The sequence below is a fragment of the Nannospalax galili genome, unplaced genomic scaffold, assembly GCF_000622305.1.
Source record: "Nannospalax galili isolate Female #2095 unplaced genomic scaffold, S.galili_v1.0 scaffold1659, whole genome shotgun sequence".
In the NCBI taxonomy this organism is placed as follows: Eukaryota; Metazoa; Chordata; class Mammalia; order Rodentia; family Spalacidae; genus Nannospalax; species Nannospalax galili.
This window is the reverse complement of record NW_008342925.1, coordinates 1,143,842-1,164,641: the sequence shown is the minus strand read 5'-3', so window position 1 is coordinate 1,164,641 and position 20,800 is coordinate 1,143,842. Positions and strand designations below refer to the sequence as shown.

Genomic DNA, 20,800 nt, shown 5'->3' with positions numbered 1-20,800 from the left:
TGGGCAGCCCCGCCTCCGCCCGGCCCGCCGCGCCCCGCCGGCCCCTGTCGCTCGCCCGCCCCGGTCCTCGCCGGCCGGCCCAAACCTAGGCCCGGTGAGCCGCCCGCCTTTCCCTAGCACCTGAGGGCATCGAGTGTCGCCAGGCTGCTGAGCTGGAAGCGCCCCGCGGGCCCTCTTCTCCCTCGGCTCGGTGCCTAAGGTCCAGGCATTGTTTTCTTAGACCCCTCTGAGGGGAGGAGTCGTTAAAGGAAAAAAAAAAAAAAAAAAACGGTCACGCCTTTCCACATTTACCCAAGACTCGGGCAGTAGGGGCTGAGTAGGTCACATGGGTGGGAGGGCGGCCCTGTGGTAGGACCAGAGGCACAGCCGAGAACAGGGATAGCCAGGCCCCAAAAGATTGCCTTTAAAAGTCATCACACGCTCCACACACTAACCCCGCACTTGAGAGGACTCGAAAGTCCAGGTGCCCGGAAGCAAGGAACTTGTTCCCAGATCACATGGATATAAGGATACAGGACTAGAATTCTGGTCTCCGGTCCCCTATCCAATAGTTGCTTAGAGTGGGGTCCATAGGATGGACCCTGCCCAATCCGTGGATTACTCTAGGAAGTGGTTAGATACCACCAGCTGCTGTCAGAATGCCAGCATATCATCATCCTGGGAGCTGTGCACCCATTTTATAGCTGAGGGTAGAGGGCTCTGCAGTGAGGTGGTAAGAGACATTGTGGCAGAGAGCTCTGATTGGAACGAGGCAAATGTGCCCACACCTCTCTTAGCTGGTGGTGACCTTGGGCAAGATCACTTCACCTTTCTGTGTTTTTATTTGGAAAATAGGCACCATTAACAACACCCAGAACCAGAGGATAAGGATGAAGGGTGTGCCCCAGTAAATTGCATGCTGTGGGATGCTCTCACTAGGGCTAGGACTCTCTACCTCATCTTGCTGTCCCACACAGACTTCCCTGGAGCATTCCCAGGCTGCTAGGAAGTGATGTTAGAAATCAGGGAGGAAGGAGGTATCACAGTGGAAGAGTTCCTTGGGGTGATCTTCACACACTCTCAATTTTTATTTACTTAATTTTGGGAGGTACTAGAGATAGAATCAAAGGCCTCACACAGTGACATAGGGTAAATGCCTCAGCTGTTCCCTCACACTCTACCCTCCCAGTTAGGGTCTTCCTCTATTTCCAGGGCTGATCTCTAACTCCTGGGTGCTGGAACTGACAGGTGTGCACTGCCACACCCATCTGCCCTCCCCCCGTTTATTTTTATCTATTTTTTTATGCTGGGCTTTGGTTGTAGTTCAGGATAGTCTTGAACTTTCAGTTTCCCTGCCTTAGCCTCCCAGATAACACCATACCCACCTTTACCATCTCCATTTAAAGATGAAATGAAAACCCAAGGAGAAGGAACTTTACCGTGATTACACAGTTGGGTGGAGCAGGGTGTAAGACACAAGCTTCCAGATTACAACCCTGTTCTGCCAAAGCTGCCTGAAAAAGAGATGGCCAGATGGGACATTACTCCTGGTCCTTTTTTCCTTTTGCAGGTGTTAACTGTCTGGCCTACGATGAAGCCATTATGGCTCAGCAGGACCGAATTCAGCAAGAGGTAAGGGATGGAAGAAGGCCAGGGAGGCAGTGGCCAGGGACTGTGTGGTATGGGTGCAGAGTCAGGGCTTGAGGCCTGCTGTCTTTGGAAGCCCTCTCCTCTCTAGCCAAGCTAGGTACCTGATGCTTTTATGGAGGTTGCTGGGTAACTGGCTCAGCACTCCTTTTGTGTCAAGCATGGGTTCCTCCATCTCCCTGGCAGAGCGTGATGAATTTCTACCACTTCCAGATCGCTGTGCAGAATCCTCTGGTGTCAGAGCGGCTGGAGCTCTCAGTCCTGTACAAGGAATATGCTGAGGATGACAATATCTACCAACAGAAGATCAAGGTGGGAGCCTGGCCAGAGGGGCAGGAGAGTGCCTGCTTCTGACCTGCTTCTTGCCAGGCCTAGTCTCTGAGAGGGTTGGGTGCTGGGGGGACACTATCCTGAAGTGTACAGACTCTGGACTGAGACCTCCATTCACATCCAGATTGCCACTCAGCAGCTGTCTTCTTGGCAGGTCCTTCAGTGTCTCTGAGCCCTGGGTCCTCATCTGTAAAATAGGGACAGTGAAAGCATCTGCCTGTAGGGTGGCTGTGAGGTTGAGGTAGGTGACATCTCAGTGCCAAGCCAGGGGTTGACCTTGCTGGTATTGGGCCGGGCAGGTGGGTCACATAGAGATCTGTTCCAGAGTCTGCCTCCTGGATCTTTGTGAAGGGTAGGGCCTCTTTGGGGGCGGGGGGCCCTGCTGCATCACTCAAACTGAGGCAAGCTCCTTCACCAGCCACTCCCACAGCTGGGAGCAGTAGAGGTTCAAGTGTGACCCTGGTACCTGGTATGAAAACAGTATCCAGTAGATGCAGGCTGGGGAGTTAGAAAATGATAATTCTTCCATTTTCTCCAAAGATCAAAGATGCTTAGACCCTCTACCTGGAGGTGGGCCCCTGGGGTAGCCAGGCACGTACCCCAGTGAGTAAAGCTAGTAGAGAAGTTAACTGGGAGGGCACTACATCTCAGAAACAGCCAGACATGATAGGAAGTATCCCCTGTTGCAAAAGAAGCCAGAATTCATGAGCTCTCCTGACAGTGGTGCACATCTTTAATCACAGTGCTCAGGAGGTAGAGGCAGGAGGATCTCTGTGAGTTCAAGGCCAGCCTGGTCTACATAAAGAGCTCCAGGCCAGCTGGAGCTACAGGGAGACCCTGTCTCAAAACCAAATTTTAAAAAAATTAAAATGTAGTAGCATGTATGTAGTATTCAGCACCAAGGGAAAAACTGTTAAGGCTAAACAACCCACCTGCAAGCCAGATCCAGCTGTGTTTGGTCTGTGGTCTCTTCACACCCACTGTTCACGGGGTTTGGGAGCTCCCCAAGAGACCTGTAGGATGATGAAGGCCCAGACTTTGAGCTGGGCAGGTCTCTGCATTCCAGCTGTGTGACCTTGGGCAGGCCTGGATCTCTGACATGAGTTATCTGCCTATGGGGCAGGTTCAGGGAAGGTGCTGAACTCAGTGTTATTGCTGCCCAGCAGGGGCTTAGGAAGCAGTAAGTAGGCTGTTCCTTCCCCATGTGCCAGTTAGCAGAGTGGTGCCCTTTTTCCAGGGCCACCTATTATACTAGGCCACCTCATAAATCCAACAGGATGGTGTTCAGGCTCTTCCTATTATTGAGTCATTCAGCAAAATGTTTGAATGTATATAGAGAGGGCTGTCTGCAGCAGACTGCCTCAGCACCTACCCCCCCACACACACTGTGCCCTGTGTCTTCTCCCTGGGCAGAGAGAAAGGGTAGTGACAGCAGAGCACAGGCTGACCTGGGTGTGGACTTGGCTTCTATGCAGAGCTAAGGATGTGCAGGAATGGGCATGAGCATTCATAGGGTGCCTGGCAGATTATGTGCCCAGTGTGACTGTAGTGGCAGAGCACTTGGGCACTCTGCAGCCACTGTGTGCTGGTCATGTTATGTTTGCTGGCTCCAGGTGCTGCTTGAGGTACTGGAGATGGAGTAGGGACTGACACATTGTGGTCCTTTCACACAGGGACGAGTGAAAGACAAATGGAAGCCAGAAGGTTTGTGTGGTGTGTATCTGTAATCAGGACTTGAGAGGATGAGGCAGGAGGATCAAGATCAGCCTGTACTACATAGCAAAACCTTGTCTCAACCTCCCCCTTCCCCCAACAAAGTTTGGTTGTTAGAGGTGGTGAGTACTATGGAAAGAAAGGAAGGCGATAGGGAGTGGGAGGGTTGCGATTTTAAATAGGAGTGGTGGGCGAAGGCCTCCCTGAGAAGGTGGTATTTAATGAAAGAAAAGAAGGGAGCAAGTGACAGGGTGTCTGAGAGCAGTGTGGGAGGAGGAGGGCATCCAGGTGTGGGGGGGGGGCTTCCTGGAGGCCAGTTTGGCTTGGGAGTGTGTGAGCCTGTACAAGGGTGCAGTGAGGGAAAGGGCTGAGAGAGAGACCAGCTTGTAGGGTTCCTGTGGTCACTGTTGCTTCATGAGTGAGAATCAGCTCCAGAGGGTGGAGGTGGGAGCGGCAAGGGGGCTTTGACCGGAAAACCCACAGAAAGCACAGTGACAGGACTGCTTGGTGAGGAGTGGTTGCGTGCTAGGTGTGCTGAATGAAGAGCCCAAGGGATCTGCTGTTGGGTGCATGTGGTGGGGGAGAAATGAGCCACCCATGAGGTTGTGGTGACAGGTGACAAAGCCAGGCGAAGAGCAGTTTGGTGTGAGGTAGATGCCTAGCAATGGCAACTGTCTATGGGACAATGGGGAGGTGTCGGGGAGGTGGAGGATCAAAAGTGGAACTGTATCGGGGTGTGGCAGGCTGGAATCACAGCACTCAGGAGGCTGAGGCAGGAAGATTTATGCAAATTTGAGGCCAGCTGGAGCTGTACAGACCCAGTCTCAAAACCAAAAGGAAAGGAAAAAATGGATCTGAAGACTAGGAGGTGAAGACAACTCAGAACTGCTCACATAAAACTGCCAGCACTAAGCGAGTCCGTGGTTTGAGGTGGAAGTTTTCCTAGGCCTGAGCTGCTGTTGACTCCCTGGTACACGACATGCCTGTGTTCACTGGCAGGCAGGAAGCCCTGTGTCTGAGTGTGTTGACTGTCAGGTCCCTTGAGAAAGGGTACTATATGGTCTGGTGGCAGCCCTGCCCTTGAGAATGGAGAAAGATGAGAGGCAGCCTGAAAGCAAGCAGGTAAACAAGGAAAAGGTGGGACTGCCAGCCATGAGGGAAGTCCCCAGGACTGGGCCTAGTGGTGCTGTCTGAGCTGCCACTGCCAAGAGGCCTTGCAGGTATGCGGAGGGTTGATTTGACCCTGATACTGGACCTGGCTGGGACAAAAGCCTCCCATAGGAATTTGTTTTCATTGGAAGACCTGGGTGGCTGTTCATGTGCCCTAGGGATCTAAACCAGTAGGGGGATATCCTCGAAACTGAAGGAGGGCACAGGTTGGTGTGGGGTAGCTTAGTGGCAGCTGAGATCCCAGGGCCTTTGTACTGATGGGGATTGAGGTATTCTATGAAAGGACTGTCATCCCTGAGGGTTGCCTGAGGGTAGTCATCTGAGGCAGAGGCAGGCTGAGGAGTGGGGAGTGAGGAAGGAGTGTGTCCAGGTGGGTGATGGGGCCGCTTGCCAGGCAGCGCCAGGAGTCACTCTTGTCAGGACATGCAAGAGACAGAAGGAAGTGGAAAAGGCTCAAGGAGATGGTACCTGCTGTGAGCAGCATGGGCAGAAGCTGAAATGGACAAGGGAGCTGGTTTAGCCTCAGGACTGTGGGAAAGGAGCCAGGGAGCTGTGTGGCTAGAGCCTGGCTGGGCAGAGGAGCCTCAAGCAGCTGGTGGTGTGGCTTGCCCTGTGCCCCTGCCTCATCTTGCTTGGGTTGAAAAACCTTGAAAGTTGCCTTTACTATCCCAACATTTGGGAGGCAGAAACAGGCAGATTCTATGAGATCCAGGCCAACTTGGTTTACATGTTCCAGATCAGCTGGGGCTACAGGGAGACCCTGTCTCAACAACCACAAAAAAAGACCTGAAAAGCTGCTGCCCCCCTCCCCCAAGACAGGGTCTCCCTGTAGCCCCAGTTGACCTGGAACTCGCCATGTAGACCAGGCTTTTCTGGATCTCAGATCTGCCCAAGAGGTGGGATTAAAGGCATACACCACTATGTTGGCTAAGACCTAAAAAGCTGCATTGAGCAAGGATGGCTTTGGTCACCAAGCAAACAGCACTGTAGCCAGTAGCACCCACATGGCCAGCAGCTGGTGACAACTTCGGTGACCATGTAATACATAAGTACATGGCTTCCTGGAGCCTTGGGTGATTCGGTGGCCTCATTTCAGCTGCCAGGAGGTGGGAACACTGGAACTTGGTTGCCACCTGCTGTTAGGGATGTTTCTTGGGCTGGCTCTGGCCTGGCTTGTTTTTTTAAGGACTTGGTGGGGGCTGCCCCTCTGCAGGACCTCCACAAAAAGTATTCCTACATCCGGAAGACCAGGCCCGATGGCAATTGCTTCTATCGAGCGTTTGGCTTCTCCCACTTGGAAGCACTGCTGGATGACAGCAAGGAGCTGCAGCGGTGAGGATGGCAGGCACTGGGGGCTCTCATTGAATAAGCAGGCCAGCCGTAGGCCTTCAATTAGCTAGGCTGCTTGGGGCTTCCATTTGAGTTGGGTGGGTGGCCTTGGCTGGGCTGGCTGGGCCCCTGCTGTGCTGGCTGAGGAGCCCACACTGGCCTCCCATCCCCTCCCACCCACAGGTTCAAGGCTGTGTCTGCCAAGAGCAAAGAGGACCTGGTATCCCAGGGCTTCACTGAGTTCACAATTGAGGACTTCCACAACACGGTGAGTCCCCCTTCAGTGTCAGGCAGGGCCAGTGGGGAGGTCAGCTCACCAGGCTGTGCGGAGGTGGACCTTTCCTCCCTCATCTTCCCTTTTGTCTCTGGTGGGGCAGTTTATGGACCTGATCGAGCAGGTGGAAAAGCAGACCTCAGTAGCTGACCTACTGGCCTCCTTCAATGACCAGAGCACCTCAGACTACCTCGTGGTCTACCTGCGGCTGCTCACCTCTGGCTATCTGCAGCGGGAGAGCAAGTTCTTTGAGCACTTCATTGAGGGCGGCCGGACTGTCAAGGAGTTCTGCCAGCAGGTGCTGCCCCTTCCCTACCTCTGCTTTGGGACCTTCCTTTTCTCGTTGCAGGGTGGGGAGTGCTGGGGGAAGAGTGTGTGGCCAGGGGAGGGGTGCCAGGACAGGCCTGACCTGCCCCTGTGCCACAGGAGGTGGAACCCATGTGCAAGGAGAGTGACCACATCCACATCATTGCACTGGCCCAAGCTCTCAGCGTGTCCATCCAAGTGGAATACATGGACCGCGGTGAGGGCGGCACCACCAACCCACATGTCTTCCCTGAGGGCTCTGAGCCCAAGGTCTACCTTCTCTACCGGCCTGGACACTACGATATCCTCTACAAATAGGACCAGCTGGCCTGCTGCGCCTTGCCTGCCTCCCCTCTGCCAGGCGCCAGATATGTACAGAGGTTTTTTTTTTGTGGTTGTAAATGGTCGTATTTCACTCCTCCCTCTTCCTGTCACATCTTTCACGTTTTATTAAAGGGGATGCTGGTGGTGAGCCCGAGTGTGCGTGTCCCTGCTCTGCTGCTCCTGCCCACCTGCCCACTGGCTGCTGTGTCTCTGGCTATCCCTTCCCCCTAGGTGGGTCCCCCAAGAATTCCCACCAAGAGGTTTGAGAGGGCTAGGCCTACAGGGGCCCTTCCTGGTTTCTTGGAGTTGTGCTTTCTTTCCTAAGGCCTCCCCTTTACCTTTACTTCTTAGCTTGCCCAGGGGCTTCAGTGGGAACCCTCGAGGTTCCTTGGGGACTTGGCCAGGGGTCCCAGCCCACCCATACTCCATGCTGCTCCTCATAGGCTTGTTATCCCAGCCAGGGCGCCAGATCCCCAGCTCCCTGACCTCCAGTGGTCTGCATGATTGGGGAGTCCTAGGATGAGAGGATTGTAGGGGGGTGGGGCTGGCCCAGGGTAGGTGGAGGGAGCTAGGCAGTGGGCCCCCAGAAGGAGCCAACCTCCTGTGGGAGGGAACATCAGGGCTCATATCTAGGCAGGGCTTGCCAGTTCTGTTCCTTGAGCCCCTGCCTGTCCCAGCTCTGCACCCCTTGGCTTTGGCCATATCTGCATTGTTTGCCTCTTTGCCTTCCTCTCTTTTCCACCCCAGCACATTTGGGGTCTCAGCCCTCAATAAATGTGAAGTGCTGCTGCTGCCTCTGCTGTCTGGCCCATGCCTCTACCCTCCTGGCTCACCCAGGGCCCTTGCAGCCTCTAATCCAAAGCAGTGCCCAAGACTCAACCCCCACTGGGCCCCAACCAGACCTCAGCACTCAGGACAGTGGGAGCTGCAATGGCCAGCTTTATTTGGAAGTGGTTTGGGGTAAGACAGGACACCTGAGGGAACCGACAGAACTCTGTAGCCAGGCTGGAATAAGCTGCAAGCTTCTGAGACCCCTCAGAGCTGGGAGTGAGGTCCGGCAGGCCCAGGCGGGTCTGAGGGCAGAGCAGAGGTCAAAGGGAGTTAACTTGTGAAACTTCCTGGCCGGCGGCTCCCCCTCCCCCCTGCGTGGAGGGGAGGGGAGGGGAGGGTCAGCAGGTTATTAGAGGGCCTGGTTAGTGTCACACCACACCCGGCCAGGCCTTGCTTACCAGTCCTGGTCAGAATGGGCTGCGGGAGCCTCAGGCTGGAAGGCAGAGGACAGTGAGAGCCGCCCCAGGGCCATAGGAAAGGGACAGGGCTGACCTGGGGGATCCCATGGGGGACAGCAAGGGCACATACCCACAGGGAAGTAGTGGGGCAGCCGGTCTCGGTAAATGCCCTCGTCTTTCTCGAGGAACACGCAGATGATGAGCCGATCCACCTGTGCCAAGGAGTGCTCAGGCTCCTGCTGGCCCCTCAATCTTGCCTCCCAGCCCCAGCAGGTTCTCACCTGCCTGTGCCCTACTGGAATTTGAGAGTTCAACTGCCCTTCACAGATGGCTTCAGGCCCACCGCTCGCCCCCCTTCTCACCGCTGCCCCACAACAAGCGCCAGCTGGGAAGGCTGGCACCAACCCTGCCCGCCGACCTCGCGCTGCCCTCCGAGCGGCTCCCACCGCAGTGACCAACCGGGCCAGGAAACACCTTTCGCCCCATCCCAGGCCTCACCTTGTCCTTGTGCTGCTCCAGCCACTCCCGCAGCGCAGCCAGCACCACCTCTGCCGCCGCCTCATTGGGGTAGCCTGGCGGGTGGAGGGGAATCTAGGTCTGGCCTCGCTCCCGGGCCCGCCCGCTCCCCGCCTTTCTCTTCAGACCCCACTCACCAAACACGCCGGTGGAGATGCAAGGGAACGCCTGGGGCAAGGGCAGGTGGGAGAGAATGGGGTTTCGGTCACGGCGGCTGCCCCCCGCGGGCCGACCCCGACCCCACCCCGCCGCCTGCGGTCGCCTACCACCGAGCGGAGCCGGTGCTCCAGCAGCAAGTCTAGGCTGCTCAGGTAGCAGCTGCGGAGCTCGGCCGCCTGGCTGGCGCTGGGCTGCCCCACGGCGATGGGCCCCACCGTGTGGATGACGTCTGCGGGGACCCACCGTGGGCTCAGTGAGACTCGCCGTGGCCCCCGCGCCGGCTTCGGCTCGCGCGCTTTCGGGCCGGAGGGGCAGGAACAGCCTTCTTCCCCAAAGTCCAGAGACTCGGGGAGGACCCCACCCACCCTGGCGGCCACACGTGTGCCCCGGACCGTGGACCCGCGTGTGCACGCCACCGCATGCCACTGCTGGGTGGAGGAAGGAAGGCCCGCGCCTTTCTGCCTCCCGGGCGGTGACACAGGGTCAAGAAGCGCTGCGCCGCGCCCCGCCCCCGCCCGTGGGGTGCCGGGACTCACACTTGGCCGGCAGCCGGTAGCCACAGGTGATCTTGGCTTTGCCGGTCTCGCAGCTCTGCAGGGTCCGGCACTCGTCGGTGAGCAGGGGTCCTGCCGCCCGGTGAATGCAGCCGTCCACTGCGGGGGACGCGGGGCAGGAGTGACCGCCCGGACCTGGCCGAGAAGGCCGGTGCACGCCAGTCCACCCTGCAGCGCCGCACTGCGCGAACCCACCCGGCAGCGCACCCCTCGGTCGCTCCCATCGCCCCTAGTACCACGTCGTTCAGCGGGCCCGGGAGCGACGCAGCGCGGGGCGACCGGCAGGGGGCGCGCCCGGCCCTCCCTGCAGGTTCCCTGTGGCGCCGTGTCTGTCTGGGATGCGCCGGCTTAGTTAGTAGAAGTTAACTTCTACTCCGGCTGAGTCCGTCCCAAAGCCTAGTTCTTGGCAGGGCTGTGCCAAACTTGGCCGGTCTAACCCGAGGTGAAGAACCGAGGCCGCCTAGCTCGCAGGGGCAGATCCAAGCCCGGCCGAGCCCGGGTTCTCCAGCTCCTTCCCTGCCCTACTCGGGGTGTCCCTGGGCGCCCAAACCCCGGCGGAGTAACTAGCTGACTCTCAGCAGCGCATCCGGCTTAATTGAGGCCAGGCCGGGGCTTGTTTATCCAAGGGCTGCTCCAGGATCTCACTCGTGACCCTGGGGACCCAGGCCCAGATAAACAACTCTCCGGGTGTGCTGGGAGAGGTGCGCAATAGACGCTGCTACTGCTGTACTCGCCCAAGCACGATGCAGCCCTGCTCAAGCAGGCCCTGGGCAAGCCTGGTTCGCCCCTGACTGCTTCAGACTTTACTCTGCTTGACCAGTCTCATATGCAAATAGGAACAGCGACCGCCCCTGACCCTTCTCTGTCAGGGGTGATGGAACCCAGGCCTATTCAAAGAGCTCCACTACAACCTGGCTCCATTTTACAGATGCCCAAACCTTGACCCTTTCTCCTTTTTGGAATCCCTCCAACGTCTTGGCACAGGTCCAGGGTCACCAGCTGGACCCCATCCCCATCCCCTCTACTGTTTTCTCTTGGGCTCTACAGGGCCCAATTAAACGTAATTTTTCAACTTCCCTCAAGCCTAGCACCAGGTGATTTCCCAGAAGGCCTCGGGGTGGAGGTGGGTTGGGAGAGAAGTTGGGAGAACCTGGAGTCCTCAGGACTGAGTCCTTTGCAGGGATGACCCAGTGCAAGGCCAGAGCTGAAAGTCCAAGCCATAAAGACACAGTCTGGAGTTCATGTGCAGACAATGTGTCTGTTCTGAGTGGGATGCCACAGAGGACCCAGCACAGTTCACAACACCAGGGGCTGAGGAGGTCGACAGGCTGAGTTCAAATCTCATCCAAGCTCAGCTTTGCCAGCTCTAGGTGTGTGACTCAGGGCACATCACTCTACCTCTCTGAATCTAGTAGCAGTACCTACTCACCGGATGTTGAAAGAGTTGTTTATTATTATTATTTTGTGGTGCTGGGGATGGAACCCAGGACACATGATCCACTGTTGAACTATACCCCAGCATTAAGTTAATTATTTTTTCTTTTTCCTCTTCTTTTTTCCCTTTTCTTTGTTTTTTAATTTTTTTCATTTATTTTTTATTTTTATTTTATGTGTATGAGTATATTGCCTACATGTGTGTGACTGCACCCGTGTTGGGCAATGCCCATGGAGATTAGAAGAAGGCATTGAATCCCCTGGACCTGGAACTGAAGTTACAGACGGTTCTTAGCCATCATGTGAGAACTGGGATTGGAACCTAGGTCCTTTGCAAAGGCAGCCAATGCTCTTAATGGTTGAGCCATCTCTCTAGCCCCAATTTTAAAATTTATTTTTACTTTATTTGTTTGAGTGTCATGCAATGCCCACATAGCTTTGGATCCCCTGGAACTGAAGTTACAGTTGTTAGGCACCATGTGGGTGCTGGGAACTGACTGAACCTGAGTCCTCTGCAAGAGCAGCCAGTGCTCTTAACCACTAAACTATCTCTCCAACCCCCATATTTTGCTTTTTTGAGACAGTCTCATGTAGCCTAGGCTAGCCTCAAATATGCTATGGAGTCGAGGATGACCTCAAACTCCTGATCTTCCTGCCTCCACCTCCTGAGTGCTGGGATTACAGGGGCGTACCACTGTGCCAGGCATGCTTGACACGATCAGACACGGAGTGATTTGGGCCTTATGACAGTGTGACAGTGTGGCAGGTTCAGGGTTTGTGTGCATGGGGGCCCACAGAGTGTGGGGTGAGCATGGGGATCTGTGGAGACGGCGCTCCTGGGTGCCTGGCAGTCTCAACCTTCTGGCACTCTGCCACCTCCCACTCCACATGACACACCCTGCAGGTGACCTTGGCTGGCGGTAGAGCTGTGTGGAAGTGCAAATGGGGAGATCTGTGCTTCAGAGACTAGTGGTTTCCTACTGACGTGCACAGGTCTTTCTGACTGACCCAGGGGAATGAGGGAGTGGAAACCCGGCACAGGAGACCCCTATCAGCTTTCAGAGTAGCACTAGGACCATATGACTAGGGAGGGGTTCCCCCAAAGCAAAGATGAGGGACAGGCTCTGACCACCATCTCCATGCTACCTTCCCTCAAACAGGCTGGCCCTGGCATCCAGGCCTCAGCTGCCAGCCCCTCCTGCCTACCCGGCCCTCCCACTCATACACCAGCCTTCCTTGATGTCCTACCCTGAGTGCAGAGGAGAACTCCAGCCTTCATTTTGTCTTCTCCCCAACCCCCTTCCCCTCCCCTGATACAGGGTTTTCTCCCTGTAGCCCAGGCTGCCCTCTCTCTAGCCCAGGCTGTCTCTGCCTCCTGTGCCACCATTCCTGCTGTCAGTCTGTCTATCAGTCACCAAAAAACAAAAGGCTCATGCCTATGACCCCAGCACTCAGGAGGTAGAGGCAGGAAGAGCAGGAGGTCACCATCCTCAGCTATGTAGCAAGTTTGAAGCCAGCTTGGCGAGCTTGGGGCTGAGCTCTATTTAAACACACAGGCACACACACCAAAACAAAACACTTTAAGCCCTCCAGTTTAGCCCCTACAGAAAGCCTGCTTCCCTCATCCCATCCACCTCCCTCCTGTCTACAAGGTCCAGGCTGAGCATTCTTCCACTATGGCTAGCAGCCAGTCTGCCTCCCTTTCTCCCTCATTGGACCTTCTTGCAACAGATACCTTGGGGTGCTGGGCCAGCCCCACAGATCATCTTGTCGGAGTCTCACAGCCCCCAGAAGGTGATGCCATTTTCTCTGCCTTATAGAAGAGACTTAGGCACAGAGAAATGACTCAACTGTGATCACAAGGGGGCTGCCTTCCCTCTCCTGGGGAATTTTCTTCCCTAGAGGGACTAGTGTTTGCCTGTGTCCTCCAAACCCTTCAGAAAGGCATGTCTGCCACCATCTATCTCTCTGCCTCTGCCTCTCCTTACAGCCACCCCTGCACCTGACACTTACACCTCCTGAATCCATACCTCCCCCAACAGAGTGCCTGCTTTGGGGCTCTCCTCATGGTTGCACATTCCTGCCAGCCACCAGGGCTCTCTCTGGAGATCCTGGATGTTTCTTCTCATCACCCTGAATCTTTCTGTCCCTAGGCTATTCCTCTGAAGTTGCTTCCCTCTGGGGACCCCAGCTTGCCTCCCTAAGCCCTCCTAGATCTCTCTGGACTGTCCCTCTGCCCTGGTTATTCCCCCCTAAAGCCTTTGAGACACTGAGATGGCCGAGATACCCTCCAGTGACAGTAAAGGCAGACCGCTTACCCCTGCACTCAACTTGGGACCTTCAGTTCACACCCTTGCCCCTTCCCAGCACCATTCAACCCAGCAAGGATGGGGTGTGGTGCTGGCTGGAGCCTTGGCATGCCTGGGGCTCAGGGCTGGAGCTTGACCCTCTGCAAGACCAGCCAAGGTAGAAGGCAGGCAGGCTCCAGTGGGGACCACCCTGCAAGTCGCTGAGGACTGTTGGCTGCTATTTAGGGTGCTGTAATATTCATGAAAGGGAGATTAGATATTTAAATTTATTCAGCAATAAATGCAGCTCAGTGGGGGAGCATTCCTCATGCTAAACAAACAAGCGAGCAGGGGCTAATTAATTATTTACAGGAACAAGAGGAGCCAGTGGCCTGGGGGACATGGAGGGCGGCTGTGCCCCTGCCAAGGGGTCAGATACCTCTATTCCCCTCTGCCACTCTGTGAGGCTGGTCCTCTTATAACCCCCTTCTGGGATTTCTGTTTAGAAATTCCGGTCAAAGATTGCTGGTAGCTTTGGGCTGGTTACTCAACCTCTCTGAGTCTCAGCGCCAACGTCTCCAAAGACTTGTAGGGAATACTGACTTGGGATGGGAGGTAGCCAGCAGGTGGGCGACTGAAAGCCAGAGGGTTCAACAGCTTTCTAGGAAGGAAGTGGAACAGAAACCAAAAATCTATGACTAACCCTGTTTCACAAGAAGTAGAGACAAAGGTCCAGAGAGGCACAGTCACTTTCTCAGAGGCACAGAGCTAGGGGTCTTTCTGGGCTCCTGTGGGGATCCCCATTAGAACAGAGCAAAGAGGAGCCTGGAATGGGGGTCCAATTACCAGTGACAGTAGACCCAACCTGGGGGATACAGGGGAGGAGCTTTCCAGATCCAAGTCCCTCTTATTTCCATTCTGTCTCTGGGGCACAGTCTTCTCTTTGTGCCTCAGTTTCCCCTCCTGGGCAGCCTCCCCCTCCTTGCTTGGCATGTGCATTCTGGAAGAGGCTGCACCTTTGTCACACTGCCAAGCTTCACAGGTGGGTAGCACAGGTTCAGCTATAGACTTCAAGGGCAGAGGGGCAGAATGCCTCGCCAAGCATTCAATAGCCTCCTTCAGGAGACAGGACCCTTGCCAGGTGATGTCCGGAGAGCCTGGAGAAGGGTTTTGAGCCAGGGCTCGTGGAGGGCTGGGGCCTTCTGTTCATCTGGACACCAAGCCCCCTTGGGCTCTGGCCTGGAGACAGATGCCATCAGCCAGACCTTGGTGCTGTGGACAGCTGTCAGCCAGACCCTAGACACTCCCACTTGCCCATTTCCTGCTCAAGAGGAAGATCCCACTGGGGAGATGGAGAAACTGAGTCCACAAGAGAATACTAACAGGGGCAAATGTCTGAGCTGCAGATCTCCAGGCTCCCGCGTGTGCCGAGGAAGTGTGAAGACCCACTGGGGCCTGTACCCCCTTCTCTCCCAGCTCCCTCCACACTTTCTTCCTCTGCCCAGCTGGGCCTTGCAGCCTGAGACCATAATGTCGTCCAGTGCCTCTGCTGCCCCTCTGGTTTCTCACTCAATTGACAACCCCACACCAGCCTCTGCTCTGAGTTAGGCCTATGCTGGGCCCAGTGGGACACAGGGCCCACACTTGTGAGGGTGCATCCTCAAGGTGCCTAGGCGGGTGGGCGCCCCAGGGAGAAGACGGATGGACGATATTGCTACGATGTGATCTGAAATTCATTACGGGGTGAGATCAGCTCCTTAAATGGAGATTTGAAAACATTAGGGCTTCATTATGTACACAACGGTGTACCTCATTCATCATGCAAAATCACTTGCGTTATTAAAGATCCCAGGCAGCCGCATGCAGGGGCCTGGTGGCATCTTGCCTGCTGGGGGCAGGGCATGTGCGCACTGGCTAAGGGGCAGAGGCCAGAGTCGTTGAGGGAGGATTGGCTCCCACACTCTTTTACCTAGGGAAGGCAGGTGCTGTGTGGTATAGGGAGCCTCAGTTTCCCCTTCTATGAAATGGAGCTGTGGATGATTGATCCCCAGTGGCACTGGAGTGGGGGTGGGGCTGCCAGATAGCCTGTGAGCACCCAGAATACCTGGCTGCCCAGGGCACTGTCTTTTCAACAGGGCTCAGGCAGGGGTGGCTGGTGACCAAGGGCCTCTGCTAGGATGGGGAAGGGCCTATCACACCCACCCTGCTCATTAAACCTTTCCTGGTTCTTACCAATTCACAAAATGAAGTCCTAAATTCTGAGAGAGCAAGCCCGGACTCTCTGGGTCCCGGACAGCTGCACATTACACCCCATAACAAATATGTAACATAGTGGCCACATGCCAGCTTGGTGTGACGCGATGCCAGGGAAGAGATATCAGCATGGATGTGAGGAGTGGCGAAATGGGAGGCGATGGAACAGGACAGGAGGCGGGAGGGGCAGGAATGAGCTCATTCAGTGGTTGAAAAAGCCAGTCTACAAGGGGACACTGCAGGATAGCCCTGGGTGACAGAAGGAATCCACTTGGAGGGACAGAAGAAGAAAGACCCAGCTCCTGAATCCAGGGGCGGGAGTGCAGGTCTAGTCCCAGGGTGGTAAGGAGTCTGGAGCTCACTCTAACACTGTGTGCCTTTCTGAACAGGGCCACAGTACCAGCCAGCCTCCAGCCTCTTTCACTGTTCCCTCCTCTGGCTTACCCTTAGTGCTGAAGCCTGATGGAACCCCTACTTCTGCAGACAGCTCAGGTCCAGTATCCAGCTAAGGACCTTCAGGATACCTGCTGCTCCTGGGCCCTGCAGGTGGCTGGGGCTGGGCAGGCCAGCTTCACACAGCTTGGCCACCAGATCACCCAAGGCAGCCCACAGGCCACAGAGGTCATGTTATCCAACCCATCAGACCACGGCTCATCAGGGCAGCTGAGCAGCTTTCCTGGTAGCCATGGAAGAAATCGCAGATTAGCAGTAGTGATGGCAGATAGCTGCATAGGAGGTGACAGGCAGGCCTCAGAGTCCTTGTTAATCCTCCGAGGCACAGAGGAGACTGAGGAGGTGGGTAAGAGGAAGAAAAAGCCAAGGAGAGGTAGAAAGGATGGTGAGTCAAAGGGAGTGAGAGACATGAGACAGGGATCCAGGAGGCCTGGACAAAGCATGCATGGCAGAAAGCAGAGCAGGAGATGGGCAGTGTAGCAGGAGAAGGTATGGCCAGCCTCAGAGGGCTGGGTACTGCATGAGGGGGCAGAGGGCCATGGTGGCACTCACAGGTGCCAGGCTGCAGTTAGGCACAGTTGGCCATTGACAAGTCTGCACCCAGCACCTGCTGCCCACCTTGCACCTGCCCCTTGCACCTGCCCCTTAGGTGGTGAGATGGGGACGGCACATAGTTAAAACCAACAATGGTAAAAGACTACCAAGCACAGTTAGGGACAGTGCTGGGAACATGACAGACTCTTGATTCTAGATTTGGGGGCACAGTTAGCAGGCTATCTGAACATGAAGAGGCTATAGTCAGATAGGAAGGCTGGGCATGAGGGAAGACTGAGTAGCAGGTGCAAAGGCCCTGTGACAGGGGATGGCTGTGAGGGAAGTCCAGCCAGCCTGGCCTCTCTCTGAATGTGGTACTTAGATCTGGTTGTACAGGGCCATACAGTGTGGCCCAGGAAGTGGGGTGTAGATGGATGGATGGATGAATGGATGAAGTCCCTGGCTCCTGCAGGTTTGGGTGGGGCTGTCAACACAGAAGGCACAGGCAGGGGCTCCTTCCTATTCCATCCTGCCCTCTTGCTAGGGACCTGTCTGACCCCAACCACCAGCTCCTGGAACTGGCCCTTTGGGGCGCTGTCCAGCCCGGACAGAGATGGCCATGCCAGCAGAGGAGGCGGCCCTGAATTAATCTGTCACTAAGGCTTGGCCATGGCAGGCGCAGTCATGATTTAGATGAATAATTGAAACGCTCCGATACATTTATTATCCCTTTAGTGCAAAAGTGGCAGAGAAAGACGAGGGGTAATTGAAAAAAAAAATGCACAAATCTCCCCGAGAAAGCAGGCTCCTTATCGCCAAGTAAACATTTCAGTGCTAATAAACAGGAGAGGTGGGGGGGGGGGAAGAGCTGTCGATTCCCATCCTGATTTAGGGCCCGCCTCCCTCCTTACCGTACAATAGGAGAGTGTTTGAAACAGCTTTTATTGGGCCAATAACTGGCTTTCCACTGGGAAGTAGGGCAAGGAATGCAGAAGAGTAGGGTCTGGTGGTCACCAGCTCTGACTGGATGCTGGGGCTGCAATGGGACCATCAGGCCACCCTCCCTGGGCCTTTCCAGCCTGCTAGCCTTCCGAACACCTATTCAACCTTCAGGACCCAAGTGCAAAGCTCCCTGCTTGAGAAGCCGACTGTCAAACTGGGTCACCTACAGGCAGAGCAAAGGAAGTCCTGAGTCCTAGCATTTCTCATGTTTCCATGGACAGAGCTCTAGGGAGGAATAGGGGGTCAGGGGCGGCTCCAAACTCAGTGTGCTGTTAGCACTGCCCGTGTGGAGCGAGGCAGGCCCAAGGGTCCCGTCCTCTCTGGATTAAGTTCCTTCCACTTCGCATCCCCTGGGAGGTTTCTCATGAGGTTTTGGGGGGGTGCCCACAGACACCCCTCTTAGCTTCTCAGCACCAAGCCCCAACACACACACACACACACACACACACACACACACACACACGTGCACATACAGAGACTACACTTTCTTTTTTTTCTTTTGGTCTTTTTGAGACAGGGTCTTCTTATAGGCCCAGATGGCCTGGAACTCACAGAGATCCGCCTGCTCTGCCTCCCAGGTGCTAGGACTACAGGCCTGTGCCACCATGCCCAGCAACAATTTCTATCCATACATGCTGGCACAGAGAGAGGACAAGTCTGGAGCTCAGTGTCCTGGATCCTGGCCCTCACAGGGAGGATGTTCTGGTGATAAAGTGGTCAGGAGCAGTGTAAAGGGACAAGTACGTCACAAGGACCCAGTGCCAGGGAGAAAAGTAACACAGTAGCATGCTGGGCAGGGCCATTGCTGGCCAGTGGCTGAGGAGACACAGCTTATTCAGCACATGTATGGGGATGGTGGGGGGCAGGTGGGGGCAGCCGAGAGCAGGTATAGGCCTGAGCTACTGTAGGAGGAACCTCGGGCTCCCATGAGGGTCTCAGAGCCTGTCTAGGGTCAGAGTTGGTGATGGGGCAGCAAAGGTGTCAAATGTAAAGGCAAGACGCACCTGGGTATCTGGCCAGCTCCATTTCACCTCAGATGCCAGACCCAACCAGTTCTGCCTCAACCCTCCTCGGGCTCCTCCTGTACCTCCACCTGTTCCAATCACATTAACAGAGTGACAGCCCCAGCCGAGCAGTGCCGAGGTTCCATAAATCTCAGTTGCATTGAAAGGTTGGACTCCAGGCCTACTTCCTCCAGGGTCACCACCCCATCCATCTTCAAGTCTGTCAAGCCTCCCTGTACCCCCAAGACTGCAAAGAGTACCATAGCACCCCAGCATGCCTCTGGACACACACACACACACACACACACACTCACACCCCTACACACACCTGATTAGGGCAGGCACTAGGATGCCTACAAGCCACACCCCTTGCTTTGCTCAGCCTGCAACCTCTAAGTTTCCTACAGGCTGCTCTTGGGGGCCAGTCCATCCCTTAACGTGTAAGGCTGTCCCAGACCCACTTCTGGATGGCTCTGCCTTTCCTTCTTGAGGGGAAGAAGTCAGTGAACATAGTAAAGAATGAGTCACACCACATGTTAGTTTGGGGAAAAACAGCCACAGCACAGTGAGCAGTCAGGGTGGACCAGGGAAAGTGGGTGCCATCTCAGCCAAGGGTCAGTGTGGGCCCTGCTGAGAAAATGACATTTAAGTAAAGGCTTGTGAAAGGGAAGGGAGGAGGCATCTGGCAGCCTCAGGAAGAGCATTTTGGGCAGAGGGAACAGTTAATGCAGAGACCCCAAGGCTAGAGTGGGTCTGGCCTGTTCCACAGTGTAAGGAAGCAACCATGGTCCAGTGGGCAGGGCCTGGAGTACACAGGTGATTCTGAGAGGTTCCTGGGGACCTTGTGAGTCACGGTAAGGGCTTTAGCTGTGATTCTGAAGGAGGTGAGGGTTCAGAAAGACCCATGCATTTTTGTGATCTTTCACCTTCCCAACTTGAAACTCTGCCTTCCCTGCCCCTCGGCTGGAATCTCAGGCCTTTGATTAGCAGAGGCTCCCCAAAGCCCCTTGATCTCCCCCAAAGCCCCTCTCTCTCTTCCTTCACATCCAGGTCTTTGCATGTTACCACTGTCCAGGACACCCCTCCCACATCTCCTTAGCAGTTCAGTTCAGTCTCTGCCTCCTTCCAGAAATCTCCCCGATGCCCAAGATGAACAGGTACTCCAGGCTGAGCTGCCGTGGTGCCTAGGACCCTCGTCTCCTTGCCATCTCCAGTGTTCTCATGGATACCGGGAGCTCCACCTGACAGACATCAGGCCTGTCTCCCAGGCAGGCTCTGTCAGTGCCCAGTTCAGGGTCCTCAGCACAGTAGGTGCTGAGTGCTGGGTGGTGAATGAATGGACAAGGGGAGGAGAGCTACAGGTGGGGCACTATGGGCAGGGCATTCACCACAGAGAGCCTGGTCCTCTCAAAGGGCAGGTCCTCAAGCCCCGTCCATGGGTGCTCAGTCCCCATTCTGGGTAGCGGTGACCTCCACAGGGACAGCTAGAGGACAGTAGTGGGGGGAGGGAAGGCATCTCCAACTACAAACAGCTCCCTGCATCCTGGCTGGTCACCGACAGCTCTTAGCGCTGTGCTTATTTATTCCTGACCTTCTCTGCCCCTTTTATTTCCCCCCTTTTAAAACCTGGCCTGGACCCCACCACCACTGCCGTAAACACCACCCCCGGGATTTATCCGACGGCGCATTAACCCCTGGCCCCTGGCTCACCAATCATCCTGCTGCTGTGCAGAGCAGCCGCCGGGCTGGGGGCTAAGGGGCTGGGTGGACAGCAGGAGGCTACTGGAGGCAGGTGTGGGGCCACAGGGATGCCCCTCTAGGAATACCGGATGCATTGGCCTGTGTCCCTGCTGGCCAGCCATCCTGATCACCACCAGAGCTGCTTCATGGTGGACATTACAATAGCACACAGGGGCATCCTCAGGGTCCCCTGTCACACACCCAGCTCCTCACAAGGTGTTGCAGTGCTCACTCTGTGCTGGCCTGAGCTGGGTGCCAAGGCAGACACTGCCTGGTAGAGTACCCGGGAGTTTTCAGGGTGGAAATGGATAATGCAACAGAGAATAATTTTGGCTATGGGGACACCAGAGGGGCCTGACTGAGACAGTGAGATCATGAAGGATGAAGCAGGGGTTACATACCCTCCCCCACTCCACCCTCCCCCAAGACATTGGGAGTCCAAGTACTTACCACCTCCACCTCCCAGCAGGGAACTGTTGGCTGAAAGGGAGAGAGAGAGAGAGAGAGAGAGAGAGAGAGAGAGAGAGAGAGAGAGAGAGAGAGAGAGAGGCGAGTGAGTATG

At 55.6% G+C, this 20,800-nt stretch overlaps 2 protein-coding genes across 5 annotated transcripts in view; one reads left to right on the top strand and one right to left on the bottom strand.

Annotated features, from left to right (window-relative positions):
* Positions 1–7,864, top strand: part of Otub1 (OTU deubiquitinase, ubiquitin aldehyde binding 1) — an 8,278-nt gene extending 414 nt beyond the window's left edge. The window contains exons 2-7 of one of the 2 annotated variants that reach the window (XM_008838972.3): positions 1,550–1,611; positions 1,840–1,938; positions 6,053–6,171; positions 6,352–6,436; positions 6,546–6,740; positions 6,869–7,864. In XM_008838972.3, the coding sequence (XP_008837194.1) occupies positions 1,550–1,611; positions 1,840–1,938; positions 6,053–6,171; positions 6,352–6,436; positions 6,546–6,740; positions 6,869–7,066 (758 nt within the window). In that variant the 3' untranslated portion in view covers positions 7,067–7,864. Of the gene's footprint in view, positions 1–1,549; positions 1,612–1,812; positions 1,939–6,052; positions 6,172–6,351; positions 6,437–6,545; positions 6,741–6,868 lie in introns of both variants that reach the window. The other variant, XM_008838971.3, reaches the window with a different exon arrangement.
* Positions 7,865–7,990: 126 nt separating this feature from the next.
* The window catches only part of Macrod1 (mono-ADP ribosylhydrolase 1), a 162,195-nt gene continuing 149,385 nt past the window's right edge, over positions 7,991–20,800 (bottom strand). Inside the window, exons 4-11 of one of the 3 annotated variants that reach the window (XM_008838970.3) lie at positions 20,689–20,718; positions 9,513–9,629; positions 9,084–9,205; positions 8,955–8,985; positions 8,800–8,873; positions 8,432–8,513; positions 8,302–8,336; positions 7,991–8,145 (exon numbers count right to left, since the gene is read on the bottom strand). In XM_008838970.3, the coding sequence (XP_008837192.1) occupies positions 8,332–8,336; positions 8,432–8,513; positions 8,800–8,873; positions 8,955–8,985; positions 9,084–9,205; positions 9,513–9,629; positions 20,689–20,718 (461 nt within the window). In that variant the 3' untranslated portion in view covers positions 7,991–8,145; positions 8,302–8,331. The remainder of the gene's footprint in view (positions 8,146–8,301; positions 8,337–8,431; positions 8,514–8,799; positions 8,874–8,954; positions 8,986–9,083; positions 9,206–9,512; positions 9,630–20,688; positions 20,719–20,800) is intronic. The other 2 variants (XM_008838969.3, XM_029566356.1) reach the window with 2 other exon arrangements.